Raw genomic sequence first — 17480 nt, 5'->3', positions numbered from 1 at the left:
GTCAACCTATTACTGAATCGAAAATATGCTAGCTGGTTAGAAAATCTTCAACCATTTCATAGGATTATTTCTTTTAAGGAAACATATACTGTCATGTTCATATGTACGTAGAAATGAAGGGGTGAGGAGTGTGACTATTTAAAGGTCTAGAGCACGTTTAAAAATTAATTTAGTGACTAATGTAACTTGATGATCTTCAAAGTAAACTCCCTTGTAACACTTATAACTGTGTTGATAACAATTTACAGACTCTATGCTAGCGAACGTAATTTTTACATCAATAATCAAAATGACAAACTAATTTCTCACATTATTAGCAGTATGAGATTGACTCTACCCATGTGAGACAGCCATGCGAGATTTTTCTGTCTCACATGCTGCGACATTATTTGGTTGTGACGTCATATTTTCTATAATTTATGTTACACCTGTTATTTGTATTGTTTTCTTTAAATTTCAATTTGATATATCTTTCTGGTGGATAACTGTGGGTTTTTTAGTTTACACATAAAGTGTAAACCATTTTTGGGTATGCTCTTTCTGGCTGCATGTAAAATTAGTTTATGCATTGAAATTCAAATGAGGATTTTGATAATTTTGAATTTTCTCAAAGCTCTTGAATTTATGCACTAAACTGTGGGTAAAATGTGAGAAAAATAATCCTTCATTATTTACTCTTGTGGGATAGGGAAATTCCACCTCTGGAACAGAATTTGCCATCTAGGACTCGGCTAATTTTCCTATCCTACACTCATACTAATGAGGATTCTATTAGTCACAAGCATGGAAATAAGAGACAGCAAGACTGTGAAATGTCATCTGTGTTCAGTGACACTGACTCAAAGAACTTCAGTGACATCTGAATGGATTTTCTCCACCACAGGAATTGTGGTAAACAAACTACAAAGTTATTTGTCTTCATCTGTTGTAGACCAAATTTTAATTTTTAATGGAGTCAAATCCATGAATTAAAGGTCCGACCATTATGGTTCAGATTTATAGTACCAAGATTACATTATTTACAACATCCTGGGATTGTTTTAGAATTTTCCTTCACATCTTTAAATAACTGAATTGATTTCAACAACACAGAACTTTACCTTGCATTAATAAAAAGATTCTTTTTAAAGCTCATGTATTTATGTAACAAATAAAGTTCGCATTTTTGTGGAAGTTGCAGAGTAACCTCTGAGGCCTAGAAATATTGTTTTGAAATATAAAAGATGAGATTTTTATACTTCAAACAACATCTCGATCTCGAGATGTTAAATATACTGCATCATCCACAAAAACAAGAACTTTATTTCTATTCTACTACAGCTCAGAAATATACAGCCGATTGTTTAACTATACAGCTATGAATTAAGTCACTTCACACAAAAAAAAAAAAAAAAAAGAAAAAAGTCACTTCATGATGTCATGGCAGTTTCCGAAACAGATTAGGCCTTCCGGTGCATAACCAAAATATGTGAGATGACAGGATATGCTAGATCTATTTTGAAAAATATTCAAGTATTTAGTTTGATGTTGACTGATTATTTCAACTGCTTAGAATACACAGTCCAAGAAAACTACACACATCATCAGAGGAAGACTTGGGTTAACTTGTCTGTGCATGACACCATGTTTGCTTTAATACATGACATATTGTATCAATCTTGGAATGAAGACGATTGATTTATATTGAAAGACAAATATTCTTCAGTCATTTATAAATTTGTTTTGCAACATATATTGATTAATATTTATGATCATACAATTAAATCATCAGTTATCAACTTTATTGTTGTATTAACAAAATTAAGTGCAAGTGAGAGCTGTGTAACAATTTTCTCATACTCAGTAATATTATGTTTGGAGGCCGGTATATTACAGAATAGTGACCACGGCATTCCTTTGATCTTTGCAATATCCCCTGGTAGAATTGTTATTTTTTCATGTTAATAGATGTACATGTACATATTAACAAGACAAATTTCTCATAAATAACCGAAGTCTCACAGTTACTAACTACATGGAGCAATATATCATCACAATTTCCAGTAAATAACGTATAATAATATCATATAGATTATTGACTATCAAGGTTAAATATGAATCAACATTTCACTATTTAGAGGAGGTCAAAAATGAAGTTAAAGTGGAATGATTCTTTTCATCAGAGAGCTCACTTGAGCCTGTCTGTGGCTCTCGTGAGCTTATATACGGGGCATAAGAAAATACTGCAAGAATTTGATTTTGCGCATTTATAATGTGGTTAGCCTTTACATAAAACAAAATTAGATTACACAGTGAATACCTGTGGTCCGTGGTACAGTGAAGCATTCTGGTCGAACTTATCTGGAGCCTGGAGACGAGCTTGAATGTCTTGCTGCACACTGACCCAATTTTTCAGTTTGTCCCACCGATATTCCTCCTCCATCTCCTACTTCTGTTGTGGGATCTACAAAAATATTAATGTCACTCTGCAACATGTATAAGATGGATTTCATTCTTACTGTTTTAGAGGATGTATGTTGACCTATTTTTTATCCGTGCACAAGCAAACATTACCACTGCTACAGTATAACGGGTATTTTCCGCGATTGTCCAATTTTTGAGGAAGTTTGCTACGAAAAATCTGTAAACATTACAATCGCTCTGGAAATGCAAAATAGAATTTGCTACCTTTCAGAGATCAAATCGCAAAATAATTCCAACTTATATCTTTTACATGTTAAGTGCTTAACAAATATTTCCATCATGACATCTTTACAGTACTTTTTTAAAATTTTCATTTACCCATATCCTAAACACACAATCAATACAAAGATAAGTAATTATATGATAATTAGGATATGACTGACAGACTGATAGACAGATGAAAAACAAAACTACACTTTGTTGCACCACATTTAAACATTACTGTCTCAGTGAGCACCACATACAATTACAAGTACGTCATATTCAAACAATTTTACAACATGTATAATAGCAGTAGTAATTATTTCACTTAGTATCATTTCTACATAAAAATGTTTGAATCTCCATTTCACTTCTCAGTTAATGAGCAAGTCATTTTCTCAATTAGTTTTTCAAATGCTGCATTTCTAGTTCAAACTAAATGCATCAGTATGATATTATAGTCCCCAATAACATTCATGTTTGAAATATAAAATTAGGTGTGTGCTTAAATATATGTTTGAAGTAATTATATTTACACAAAGGTACAACTAAGAATCTGCTCATCATTTACCAAATACATGTATTACCTCATTATCTACAAGCACAGCATAGAAGTCAATAAAATATCTATGAAAGATGAAAAGGGGGCAACATATGCTATGTCTATTTAATGGTGGAGGCATAAAAATGATGCTCTACATCAATCTAATTAGAACTTGATGTTAGATCCATTCACTTGTATATAATGAGTATCATCCTGTCTAAGCAGATCTAACCTCTAATCTTTATAAGATTTTCACTAGTACTTTAAATACATTCGAAATGTGATGTAATCAATGTAATCGTTTACTAAGTTTTGTAGATTATCATGATCACCAGGTAAAATTGTTTCTTTTTCTTACCTTCACCTCCAGGATCTTGTCACATAATTTAAACCTACCTCTCCATTAAACACAGTGACCTAAAACCAAATATGACCAGATTATATAAAATGTGCCAAAATGAGGATTATTTTAAGGTCTTTATCAAATTAATGTACATGTAATGGTCTTCTGGTTTGTTCCACTTAATCCATGAACTTCTTAATCCATGCAAAAGTTAAAAAGCTTGTTCAGAGGAAAAATTTCAATTCAGTTCCATTTGGATATATTAAGCTTAACTAGGCCTGTCTTCAAGGAACTAACACCTCTGGCAGAACACATTCAAATGCCTGAGGCAGGTTTGACATACTGCACTTGAAGATATTTGGAGTGCGATTTCTGTTTTGAAAAAAAAATCAATTCTCATAATCTCTATCATGGGAATTTAGGAAAATATGACCCTTGTGACGGAATCGCTCTTTGTAAATAATCCAACAACAAAAAGGACATAAGCAATATTTCTCAATAATATATCATTTTTTTGTGACATTTCACTTATAAATCACTTGCATTCAATCTCATTTGAACAAAAAAATCTTTAATGTATATTACCACGTCTGTTTTAGATTTAGCATAATTTGAAAGTTCCTGGTTGTGAATTTGATTGCAAGTAAAATTGTAAATCTCTTATCACTGTATAAATGGACCGTAGCAAAGAAGGAGAGAACAATCAGGGTATCGAACTCTGGCATTACTAGTCAAGTAATTTAACCACTGCGCTAACACGACTGACATACAAACTATGTTAATATCACTACAATTTATACCCATTTTGGAAATCATACAAAAACACTTCATTATCATATCCAGTGATTTTTTAAGGCCCATTTTGGGTCCGAATTTTGGCCCTTTCCCCTCCTAAAAATTGTCAATTTTTCCCCAATTTAGATTGCATTTTTCCCAATAATAAAATTATGAAAGGAAAACATATTTGAAAAAAAATAAACATTTGATGTGAATTATGTAGATCTACATACGACTTAACAAAGAGTTATGGGAATGATTAGGATAGAATAGTTAAAATTTTTAGAAGGTTAAAGAAAATTAGATGTGTAAAATAAAGATACTATAATGTTTGATATGATTTTAAAACTTATTTACGATAAAATTGATTTTTCCCAATTTGACTGAAATGTCGACAATTTTTCCCAATTTGAAAGCCACAGGTCCCTTGTAAAAAAATGTAGAAAAATCACCGATATCAAAAATTGAAGATGAAATTTTTTTTTTCAAATTCAGAAACGTTGCGTGTCATACATTGGGGAATCACATGGGCTTGCTCTAGGTTTGTCAAATCAAGTTTGAAAACCCAAACAGAACAACAGTGTGTCTGTGTTTTAAGATAAAATGGTGTCAACAGATTTTGTTCTCTTTTTTTTCTTCAAAATTTAACGTTAGAAGCCGAATCGCACGAGCGAGGCTTGTATTTTTGCAATTTACTGTGGTAGTATTCATCAATAAGTTCTCTAATGTATCAGTCTTGTAAAATCTCTCCATAATATTAAGAAAGAAACATCTAAATTACCATACGCATGTTTACTCTGTCTACAACTTTCCAGCCTCCCGGGGCAACTTTATCTGTGACGTCACTGTAAAAGGTTTTCCGATCCCGATTTATAACAGTCTGGTCCCGGATCGATCATTCAATACGAGTGATCAATGGGTGGTGTGGGCGTTCCCTTTTTTTGATCGGAGCATCGTATCCATTAACTGAAACTAGTATCATCAATTTACAAGATGATAGTAAATTGCGATGTTCAAGTATATACACCCTTTTTTTAAAAAAAATATTTAAAAATTATTCAATTAAGCCTATATAATTAATTGTTGTGTGAACTCAAAAGTACATGCTATTCTAAAGAATCAAAGCAAATTTCGTAAATTTTCAATAAAAAAATAAGTTAAATATGAGATTGAAAATTATAGATGATTTATATCTAGAATATACATGCATAAGGACATTTTTATTTGTTCGTCAAACCACAATATTATGATCGTATGTCAAATCGTATACAATGAATCAATCCATAAATTCCTTTTAAAATTGATCCCAGGCCAGTAGTATATATATTTTTGAAAATATATAAAAGCATGAACTGCGATGCTTTAAATACACCAGCATACTTTATGAAACGCGTTACTAGCGGCGCTTCGTGAAAAACATGCGGTTGTGTTCAAAGCATATTGCTGTTCATACCCTCATGTATTTATTATTTATATTTGTTGAAATTCCCATCCGTTAAGATACCTATCAAGATTTATACATATTTGCTGTTCATACCCTCATGTATTTATTATTTTGAAATTCCCATCATCAAGATTTATACATATCTGAATCGCATTCATGAGAAAATGACAGTCATTAAACTGTTAACGATATCAAAGGGAAAGACATTGGAAATGTAACTATATGTCAATATTTACATTTTCAGTGTTTTTACCTTCGATATAATTATCTTTTCCAATTGAAATTATGGGGCATACATAATTGAGGACCTATTTTTTTTCTCACTTGGACGACTTAGCGCAAGAACGATAACTCGCATAATATGTCATACCAACAAATCAGCTGTTTATTGTTAATCTTTTATTTTATTTTATTTGTAAAACTTAACAACTAGTTCTTGCACTAAGTCGTCTAAGTGGAAAAAAATAGTTTCCCCTATCGAGCTTTCAAAATACACTTTAATATTTGTTCAACATGTTCAATCAGAAAATCTTATCAGTTTTCAAATATATAGCCCATATTTTTGGAGGTCTTCCGTTGGTCTTCAAATTACCTGTAGGCCTTCAATTAGGCAGGCTGGAAATTATGGCCAGTTCCTCAAGAATGTGAACAATGTGCGTATGAATCTTGATAAATATATGTTACGGGGTTGCAAACCGGTTCTAATGACCACACAGACCATCCGTGACAGGTTATGAGTTTATTGAAGAAATAAATCTATTTCTGACATGTAAATAGCAGCTCAGATATATGGTACCAGAGCCAAAATATCAAAAATAGGAAGATAACTGATTTTCAAGGAACCTCAAGTCAGAAAAAAGATGTCAAAAGATATGCAAAGAAAACCACCCTTCAACACTCTGCTAGTGAATACAACTGACTATCTAAAAATCCAACAGAACTCACAAAACCCATGACATATAACCTTTGACACTAAGCTTAGCCAACCAAAATGAATTAAATAGACCATGAACAACAACTGCATGCATGGTTTAATCATAAGGAAAGCCATTAAGGTCATAATTACATTACTACATATCTAAATAGAGAAATATGGAAGACCATTATATAATCCAATAAAAGTTTATGTTTTGCAACTTACATATTTTATTTACACTAAAAATAAAATAAATTATTGATATTAATTCACCCTACTACAAACTCCCCCTTGTACGAAAATGACTTCCATGTCATTCAAGGAGTCCGTTGCAAGAAAATAAACAAATTCAATGTTGCTGATATACCAACACATTTTATTCAGCATATATATTGAATTAAGTGATCTTCATCTTTGCTGAAATAAAGAATATCTTTATAAAGTATAAGTCATGATACAATCAAGACCACACTGCAAGCATAAATGCATGCAAATTCAAATTTGATTAAAATTGGTGCACTGAAATCAAAACTCCAATATCTGCAATATATACAGTTCAATCAGAAATAAAGTCACTTCAGAAATTTAAAACATGTTTCACAACAAAATCTGTAGTTTCTGGTGAAATTGATGCGTTTGAAGTTGTTTTCAAGAAATTCAATATAAAGTCTGATTTTTCTTGCCACTTCATTTTATCAGATATGTTTGACTTGGTAATGAAATCACCTGAAGACATCCAATTTGGTGCTTGCCTAACTCTAGATGATCTTCTAGGGAGAATAGGTACTGTCTCATCCTCATCTGTAGCATCAGCATCATCACCAAAATCCTCCATCACCTCATTTGCTTCTGAATCCCTCTCTTCGGACTCATCCAGCTGTTCGGAAGCGCTTCCTTCTTCATGGATTGGTTCCTGGATATCATTGTTTTCAATATTGGTTGAAATATTGCTCTCAGATTCCATAACCAAAATCCTGCTGTCATCAGAAATTGTACTGATATTGTCCTCATCTCTGTCACCTTGAGGTTTAAGACGTGGAGTCACTGGTGTTGATATGGAATGTCTCGCTCTAGGTCTTGGAACAGGTATTGGGCGTTCTGAAATAAATCCAATAGGATACATTAAATTTCGATGTAATGTACGCTTCTTACCCTCTCCATTTTGTTTCTGTACAACATACACTGGAACCTCTGGATTAGGCTGAGACAAGATAATATATGGCATGTCTTCCCAATTATTGGCTAGTTTGTGTTTGCCCTCAAAATGCACTGTCCGTACTAAGACTCTGTCTCCCACTTCTAATACCGCTCCTCGAGATTTCTGATCATATCTGTCTTTCTGTTTATTTCTCATCTTCTCGGCTTCTCGAAATGCTAAGTCATAGGCTTGCAATAATCTCTCCCTGAGTTCTTTGACATACTTGGTCTGAGGTTTCCTACTTTTTTCCTTAACTAGTCCAAAAGCTATATCTATTGGCAAATTTGGTTCCCTTCCAAACATCAAAAAGTATGGTGATTGACCAGTTGATTCATGTTTGATGCAGTTGTATGAATGAACTAATGTTGCTACATGAGACTTCCAGTTTAGTTTTTGATTTGGATCTAAAGTGCCTAACATGTTGAGTAAAGTCCTATTAAATCTCTCAGTCATACCATTTCCCATTGGATGATAAGGTGTTGTTCTCGATTTTTGGGATCCAATTAATTTACAGAGTTCTTTAATTAAGTTGCTTTCGAAATTTGCTCCCTGGTCCGAATGTATGCGTTTTGGAATTCCATAGTGAACAATGAATTGGTTAAATAAAACATCTGCAGTGGTTTTTGCTGTTTGGTTCCTAGTAGGATAAGCCTGTGCATAACGAGTGAAGTGGTCTGTAACTACCAATATATTTTGTTGTCCTCCCTTTGATTGTTCCAGAGATAGAAAATCAATGCAGATTAATTCTAATGGCTGGGTAGAAGTAATACTTACCAATGGTGCTCGGTCAGGTTGTGCCTTCCTCTTTATACATCTGTCGCAAGTTGTTATCCATTGCTCAATGTCCCTAGACATACCAGGCCAATAAAATCTTTCCTTTATCAGTGATGATGTTCGTTCCCTGCCAGGATGACCCATTTCATCATGTAATAGTTGTAATACCGTTGGTATTTTCACTGACGGCAAAATAAGTTGTTTCTTGATCTGATCTTGAAGAGTAACTTCTCTGTACAATATTCCATCTTCTATACTCAGACGATCGAACATTTTAAATAAAGGACTGCGTGGCATCTGACCCTTCTTTGGTTTATCTCCCGTGAGGACTCTTTCCATCCAGGGTCTAATATTACTATCTTGGAACTGTAGTGTTTTCCAGTCCACATCCATGCACACATCCATGTTTAGATCTATCTGCACTATGTCAGTTGTATTTGGACTGCCAAAACTTTCAATGCTAGCAATGTCCAGTTTCTTGCATATAGTACAACTATTTTAACGTTTGAGAATACTCCGACAAAAATGAAAGTACGTGTAATTGTAAATACAAAAACTAAATTTCAATTTTCAAAATACACGAGGGTATGAACAGCAACGCTTCAAGCCAGCATACTTTTCATACAGTGCTAATGTGCTTCATGGAATATGTTGGCGTAAAGCGTCGCAGTTCGTGTCCTCATGTATTTTCAAAAATGAAATTTATTTCTTAAATGGTCTGGGATCAATCAAAAATAATCCACCAAATGAATTTTCTAAATTTTGTTTATTACTTGATTTATTTCTCCTAGAATTTCACATTGAAGTCTTTGGGAAGAGCATGCGTCTCAAGTGCAAAAGGATCAGCTTCTAAGCATTTACCAGTCATGTGAATTTCATTTACTCCAATTTCATCATTATCTAACAATAAACGTTATATGTTGATTTAAATCCTCCAAAATTATTATCTGTTCGTTATACATTGAATACATTAAAACCTAAGTCATATTTAACTAGTATTTTGCAGCATGTGTCACTTTCAATATTCCATAGGGAAACAGAATCTATTATCTCAAAATCAAGTCACTCCCCCTACTTTTTATGACAATTAGTAAAAGTTATAGTGAAAATACAAGTTTGAATCAATGAACTAAAGGATTATGTATCCCCTCCTCCATGATTTAAAATTTTGAGTTTTAGGTTGAAGTAAACATCATAAAACTTTTATACCAGAATTTTCAAACCCCACCCCAATGAAAAATAATGAATCCACGCATGTATTTTTTTCGTCTGGCGTTTTATGATACTGGGTTTGCAAATCGACTCAGTAAACAAACGTCCTGAAGGAAGATGTACAGTAATTTTACTATTGTCCAGATGAAGAAATGAAGATAACGAAAAGTAAGGGCACACGCGAATCCCTGGACATACCAGAGGTGGGATCAGGTGTCCAGGAGGAGTAAGCATCCCAAGATGTCCAGTCACATCCGCCGTCAGCCCTACATTTTGACTATGTAAACGGAGTAATCCGTAGTCAAAATAAGTAGGTAAAGAACGGCTTAACAACTAGTATGAAACATGTCAGACAGCATTCGACTCAGTGATGGCTCGTGTTTGCAAATTAGATCAATATAGAATTTGCTTAACGAGACTGTTGAAACTCCTGTAGCATCAACTTATTTGTCAATAGCCTGCCTTGATTCATACGCGAAAATGATCGGATCAGTGTTGTGAAATAAACACCATATGCAGGTGATAATAGAATATTACAAATATGGGAAGTTGACGATGGAGAAGCTGAAACCATCTCGTTTGTCATAAAGCTGTGTTGTTAGTTTGCCGTTAATATTTTGTTCAATAAAAAGTCCAAGTATGAACCAGAGACACGGAAGACTATTTCGATCCCACTGCAGTTTAAAAGGCATTTTTTTAAAAAGGAGGAAAAACGATACTTTATCAGGATACGATTAAATGCATACACTGTGGACAACAAGGAAAACATGCTTTTTATCAGGCACTATTGCAAACACATAATAATCTTTCAATAACGTCCTTATTATCGCCCTCTAACGTTTTTTCTTCTTCAGAAAACGCCCAGGCAGTTGTAAGGAATATACGCAAACGTCTGGATGATCCTATCCTTACGATGCCAGGGGTCCTGAGTCCACTCGTGTTTACTTCAATGTTTTATTGAACATTTATTTATTTATTTATTTATTTTTTTAATATATTCTCAATTTCGTACCTTGCAAATTCAATTCATTTATGAAACGCCATGTGATTTAGAAGTGATGAAAAGTTGGCGTCATAATCACTCATCTCCGATTATGATGTCACAATTGTTGACACCGTTGCGAAACATAACAACAAAAACATGGGTCTTATTCAAAGCTGTTTACAGAAAAAATAACAAGGTGGGCGTCTCAGACACAGATGATACAGAAGTGTATGGAACAGTGCAACAGTCCACGGTGGTAGATGAATGGTTTGAATCAAAAGGGAGAGTGGCATTTGATGTTACTTTCGGAACCACGGGGAAAACTAAACCTACACAGTTTGGATTCAACAACCAAAAGGAGGACAACTTTGAGGAATGGCGAGGTAATCGTCTTTAAAACAGAATCATCAAAATCATTACTTTACTTTAATTCTTTTCGTGTATGTCCACACATTGGGTCTCCCCATTGGTTCCTGTCCTGCGCTTCTCGTCCTATGGTATTCCAGGCCTCAATACTATAAACTGAGAAAAGACTTCAGTCAAAATTTTGATTACTTATATCCTAAGATTTATGTAGCAATGATGTCCTTAAAAATGCTGGTTGATACAAAACTTCAAACACAAACATATCCTGAAAATTATATTTTTTTATGAAAATTATTTCAAAAGTTAGTTGGATTTAAAATTTAGATTTATTCTCAGTTGATGAAGCCAGGTGTATCTAGTCCCCTCCATTTCTATCTCTGCAGTTCTTCAAGTCCCTCTCGGTCTACCAGGTCTTCTCTTTCCAGGTGGCGCCCACTTCATATCTCTTCTTTTAATGCTTTCTTCATCCATTTTAAGTACATGCCTCAGATATCTCCACCATATGCGCTTTATCTCCATGTTCATGTCCCCAATTCAAATTTTATTAATTATCTTCATTATTTTCAGTCAATTTGAAAATACTAAATAAAGATTTTTCTCCACTAGGAAACCAAGAGAGAATGCAGGAGACACATTCAAGTGCTCAGGAAAGAAGACATGAAGTCAGAGTCCTGAAACAGATAGCGCATAAAGAGATGGACAGATTAGATAAATATACACCTCTGTCAAATCTGCAAGATGACCAGCAAAGCGAGGGACTCAATGCATGCACAGATTGGTGAAATAAGAACATTTGATGCATTATTTAATTCCTGCTTGGAGTAATATTTATTCTATCATCAATATGGTATAGTGTTGATTTACAGATGTAAGATATGATGTGAGATATTTCAAATAAAGACCAAACCTTTTGTTTAGGTATGTTTCTCTTCTTTGCCGCACAAAACCAAAGTGGGTTTTTTTTTATCAAGCAATATAAGTTATATACTTTATGTAAATCATACAATTTAACTGATCCAATAAAAAGTCATTTCTGATAGTTCTATTAACGAACCGATTTTGATTTTTGGTATTACCTAATGGTAACTTCTTATATTATTTTATATATGTACCTAGATTTTCTATTCAAATTCATTTCTACTTTGAAGATAAACGATTTTTTTCTCAACGTCAACATGCTCAACCAGCAATTCTGTGATAGACAACTCTACGTGATGGAATGTAGTATGCATATATCAAGCTGGAATTACATGAGTTCTTCTGCTTATCATGTCACAAACATACATTTGGTCATGTTCAACATAAAACAGCTATCCTTCTTCCAAGTGGCTACGTGTAGATGGGTTTCTCTTGATATTTGTTGACATCTTGTTTTCTCTAACTTCGTTATCCTTTCTGAAATTTGAGAAATAGGATTCTGTGCTTTTCTGACACTCTTAACTTTTGCATGTAGTTTTGAAATGGAAATGCTGAAATTTCATTCAGTGATACGCCAAAATGTTCTACATCGTCAGCAAGATGACAAAGGGCATGAACATTATATGAGCAAAATGTTTCCCTATGTACATGTATATTTTTTGGCATTTCTAACAAAGTACAAAAGGGGATCCCTTGCATACCCTATATATGTGTTGCGTACATTCCCGTCAGAATTTAAGCGAATTGACATGACGATCATAAAGGACAGGAAATGTTTAGAAACATTCTCTGAGACAACGGTTTTCGAAACTATTGGTCCAGTATACAAGGGAAAGGCAACCATAACCACATTGTTGCTTTTATGAATAAAGTATTACTTACTGATACCGTAAATGACAGTCTTTAACAACAAAAATCCTTTCTTAACAATTAAATCAATATTAATCTATCATATATTTTTAAATTACCCGCCGCTAAGAGAGCGGCCATTGAAGTTCCGGTTTATTTCATCAGCAGCACTGTAAACATGACAAATCACGAACAATTAAGTTTGGAGCCGTATAGATTTGAGCCCGTTCTTTCGCAAGGGGGAATTGAGAAAAGACGTTCATTCGAGTCGTACACCAGACAGGCGGTATTTGTTTTTTCCCATACAAATGTTCCGAACCTCAAATTGTCATTGTACGCAGATGATGGATCCATAGTTTACGTACGTGGAAGAGAGAGTCCAGATACAATGTACCTGGGAAGGGACCACCGATCTTCCGAAAGTAAACTGGGATTTAATTTGTACGGGACATTTGATCTACTAAACTATCTGCAATTATTTCTAAATGAAGCCAGATTCCCTGGGAAATATTGTCCGGAAGAATATCGTACGTCAGTCGATTCATAACTATCAATTCGTATTATGGACAACCAGGACCGAAACAGACTTTGTAATGTTTAAATATTTACATCACAATATTACCCCATCAAGAATACATGAATTCGACTTTTCTTTCGGTGAAATCAGATAATTTATAAAATTTGTTGCAATATTATGAACGTTAACACCTCAGATATCTCAACAAATCTGTACTCTGTGAAAAAGCCTGTAACGATCCCTTCCAACATGCTTTGTTGTGGTGTCATACCACTGAGCATACCAGATACCCCGTTTTTATACCCCCCCCCCCCCCGAACGAAGTTCAGGGGGGGGGTATGTCCGTCCGTCTGTCTGTCTGTGCAGATTCGTGTCCAGGCCATGACTTCCTTGTTCTTTGACTTAGGCATACCATATTTGGCACACAGGTAGATCACCATGAGACGATGTGTCGAGTACCTTCATGACCTTTATATGACCTTGACCCCAGGTCAAAATTAAAGTTTGGTTTTTTTTTTACAATGGATTCGTGTCCGGGGTGTGTCATGTACCTTCATGACCTCCATATGACCTTGACTTCAAGGTCAAAATTAAAGGTTTTTACAATGGATTCGTGTCAGGGTCATGACTTCTTTGTTCTTTGACATAGGCGTACCATATTTGACACATGAGTGTATCACACATGATACCATGTGTCGGGTACCTTCAGGACCTCTATATGACCTTGAACTTTGATCTCAAGGTCAAAATTGATTATAGGGTTTTGACAGTCATACCATAAAACAAGTGTATCGCCATGATACTATGTGTCATGTATATTCATGACCTCTTTATGACCTTGACCTTTGATCTCAAGGTCAAAATTATAGATTTATGCCATGGATTTGTATTCGGACTCTATCTTCCGTTTTCTTCTACAAAGACATACCAAATTTTTACACTCAGGAAAGAGGCAATTTATACTTATTAACAACACCCTTTGGGAGATTGGGGTAAGCGGGGGGTATTCTTAGTAAGCATTGCTCATTATTACCTCTTGTTTTAACTGCGTTGTGAAAGAATTTGATGTTCATTTGTACTTAGAGGTAACACATACGTGTCATTATGACTTGTATTTAACTTTACTATGAAGCCTTCCTACAACAGTGTTAAACGACCAACAAAAGTACCGCAAATGGTAGATAATACGCCCGTGAAATGCTTACATGGGTGTTTTTCTTGTGCTATAATTTGTATAACTTTGCTTCAGGTAGTATCAGCCATCAGGAGGCTGTGACAAACTTTCATATCAACAAAGGGCCTTATCTTAAAAATCGAAAAAAATTCCTCAAAATGGACCAAGTTTAACAACCTGTAATGTTTTCAAAAATGGAAGAAAATCAAAATCCTTCCCCAGATGCACATCTTCAATACCCATACAAACACTACACAAAATAAGATGGTCCTCACTTGAAAACTGTGGGAGGAGTTGGGCAGACAAATTATGTACCCTCCATAGAATATTAATTTCCAAATCGACTAAGATCAACAACCTGTAACTGACGGTATTTTTTCAACTATCCAATTATTCACCAAATAACACCTACCTGTTTAATTAGTACAATCTCAAAGATCTGAAGAAAAATTCTGCAAAATAAACAAGGGAATGTTGTTTGAGAGCACACTTACAATGAGCGTTTCGTATAAACCGCCATTGTGTCGTATACACGGACATGGGAACGATGATTGCCGAACATGATCGGGTTGCTGAGACCGAGGCTATATACAAACGCGAGTAAAGTTCTACACGTATCGTTTGTTTTAAAATATTACGTTGTTTCATGAATGACTAGAAATACTATACAAGTGTAAAAAGGTAATAATTACGCAAATGTGCCACTCCAATGAAATTTTGATTGTGAATTTTCTATAAAATTGGCATGTTTTAACTGTTTACAAATCTTAAACGTGCTCAGTGCCTCTCTTTCGCTTTTTCCGAACTGGTGACCTCCAAGGTCAATGCACATCGGTGGTTACGATCAGGAATTACAGACAGGATGACAATGATTCATGAATCTATATTTTCTGCTGATTTGACGTGTTTATTGCTTCATATTCACTCTGATTCTAATAAATTATATATACTCAATCACATATTTTAATTTATTTTCCGTCAGTTACAGCTTGTATTGCTTTAACGTCTCGCTCGAGAATTTTTCACTAATATGGAGACGTCACCAAGACCGGTGAAGGGCTTCAAATTTAGGCCTATGCTCGGCGCTTATGGTCATTGAGCTGCCAGGGTTCTTTAGCGTATCACACCTACTGTGGCACGGGTCATCCGTTTTTAAGGTCATCTCCGAGGACCCGTGACATTCACACCTGATGCCCAGCGTTTGGCGATGGAACTGTCACTACCTGTTTATTTCGACGTAGGTCTGTCGCGACCGAGATTCGAACCCCGGCCTTCCTCATGCGGGACGAACGCTCTAACCTCTCGGCAACAAGGTTACTAACTAAACTGCTAACTCTGACCTCTATCAGGAAAATAAAATTTAGTTAATACTTTAGAAGTCTAAATGTCAATTGGTGAGTCTTGCTTTTAATTTTATTCATAACTTTTAAGTAATGTGCTATCATGAAACACTTGTAAGAGCTCCATTCATAGTGAATGGAACTTGTAAACTCATTATTGATTATAAATTCACTGCCTTAACAAATAAATATTAAATCTATAACCTACCGCCCGGGTACGTTACAGAATTTTGGTGGCAGCAGAAATTTTAGAATGACAAGCAGGCCCAACAGTCCAGCACCTGATTCATTAGATACTTAAGATATGTAGAACGATAAAGAAAGAAATAATCAATTAAGGCCCCTCATATAGACCCAACTTACTTAATAACAAGGGGATTCTAGGATCCCCCAGTGGAGAATTCATATTCAATCTAAGTAGCCCTCTCCACTATGATGACAAATCAGACCGTGCATGCGGGGATGGGATGGGGTCTGACTCAAATTGTTAAATATCAGATAAGTCATGTCATCAAAGATCCGTTTGGTCTAATCATGCAAGAACAAAATTCTCAACTTCTAAAGCACCAGTTTTAAGTAATGTTATGCATAGTTAATTCTCTGCAAGAAGTGATACAAGTAGCTGCATTGCGACACAAGGCGAGAATATATGCCCTATGTTGAACTCACGGTGTTCGTTTTGTCAGTTTTCGAGTGTTTCTGGAGAACAGAGTTTCTCAAACACTAAACCAGAAAGTGTTGACCAAGGATTTTTTTCAAAAAAATTATACCGGTCGAGTCGGCGATTAAATACATTAGAGAGATTATTGGTTTAAACAATTGTGGTTATCCCTGTGTACCGTATATACTCGCCTATAAGTCGGTCCGCCTATAAGTCGGTTGTAGTTTTTAAGGTAATATAAGTCGGATTTTTGGGAGTCAATTTTTGGTCCAAAACTCCATGTCCGACTTATAGGCGCGTCCTAAGAAGATTGGTATTTTTCTTGGCGGCGTAGTGGTTTTTAAACAACTTCGATGATTATCGTGGACTACCACACAAATGATTATTGTTCACAAATTCTAGACATATTGTATTGTTTATGTATTTTAAAATTATGTATAAAGTACAAGTATTTACAAGATGGGGCTACAAGTTGGTGGGGGGGGGGGGGGGGGGGGGTCAAAGTTTTACATACAAATATAGGGAAAATCTTTAAAAATCTTCTTCTCAAGAACCATTGGGCCAAAGAAGTTGACATTTACATGAAAGCTTTCTGACGTAGTGTAGATTAAAGTTTGCAAAAATCGTGGCCTCCAGGGGTAGTTTGGGCCATAATAGGAACTAAGGTTTAACATGCAAATATATATGGAAAGTCTTCAGTGTGATTTAGCCCCCCCCCCCCCCCCCCCCCCCCTTATGTGTTTTAGATAGATTGATTGATGTTTTCTGCCACACTCAGCTATTTTTCAGTTATTTGGT

At 34.9% G+C, this 17480-nt stretch overlaps 1 protein-coding gene across 1 annotated transcript in view; it reads right to left on the bottom strand.

Annotated features, from left to right (window-relative positions):
* LOC125680487 (uncharacterized) overlaps positions 1–2497 on the bottom strand; it is an 82340-nt gene extending 79843 nt beyond the window's left edge. Inside the window, exon 1 of the mRNA XM_056153785.1 lies at positions 2300–2497. Coding sequence (XP_056009760.1) covers positions 2300–2422 — 123 coding nt within the window. The 5' untranslated portion in view covers positions 2423–2497. The remainder of the gene's footprint in view (positions 1–2299) is intronic.
* Between the last annotated feature and the right edge of the window lie 14983 nt (positions 2498–17480).

Source organism: Ostrea edulis, chromosome 2 (genome assembly GCF_947568905.1).
Source record: "Ostrea edulis chromosome 2, xbOstEdul1.1, whole genome shotgun sequence".
NCBI lineage: Eukaryota > Metazoa > Mollusca > Bivalvia > Ostreida > Ostreidae > Ostrea > Ostrea edulis.
The sequence above is the reverse complement of the archived record's forward strand: the minus strand, read 5'-3'. Positions and strand labels throughout refer to the sequence as shown.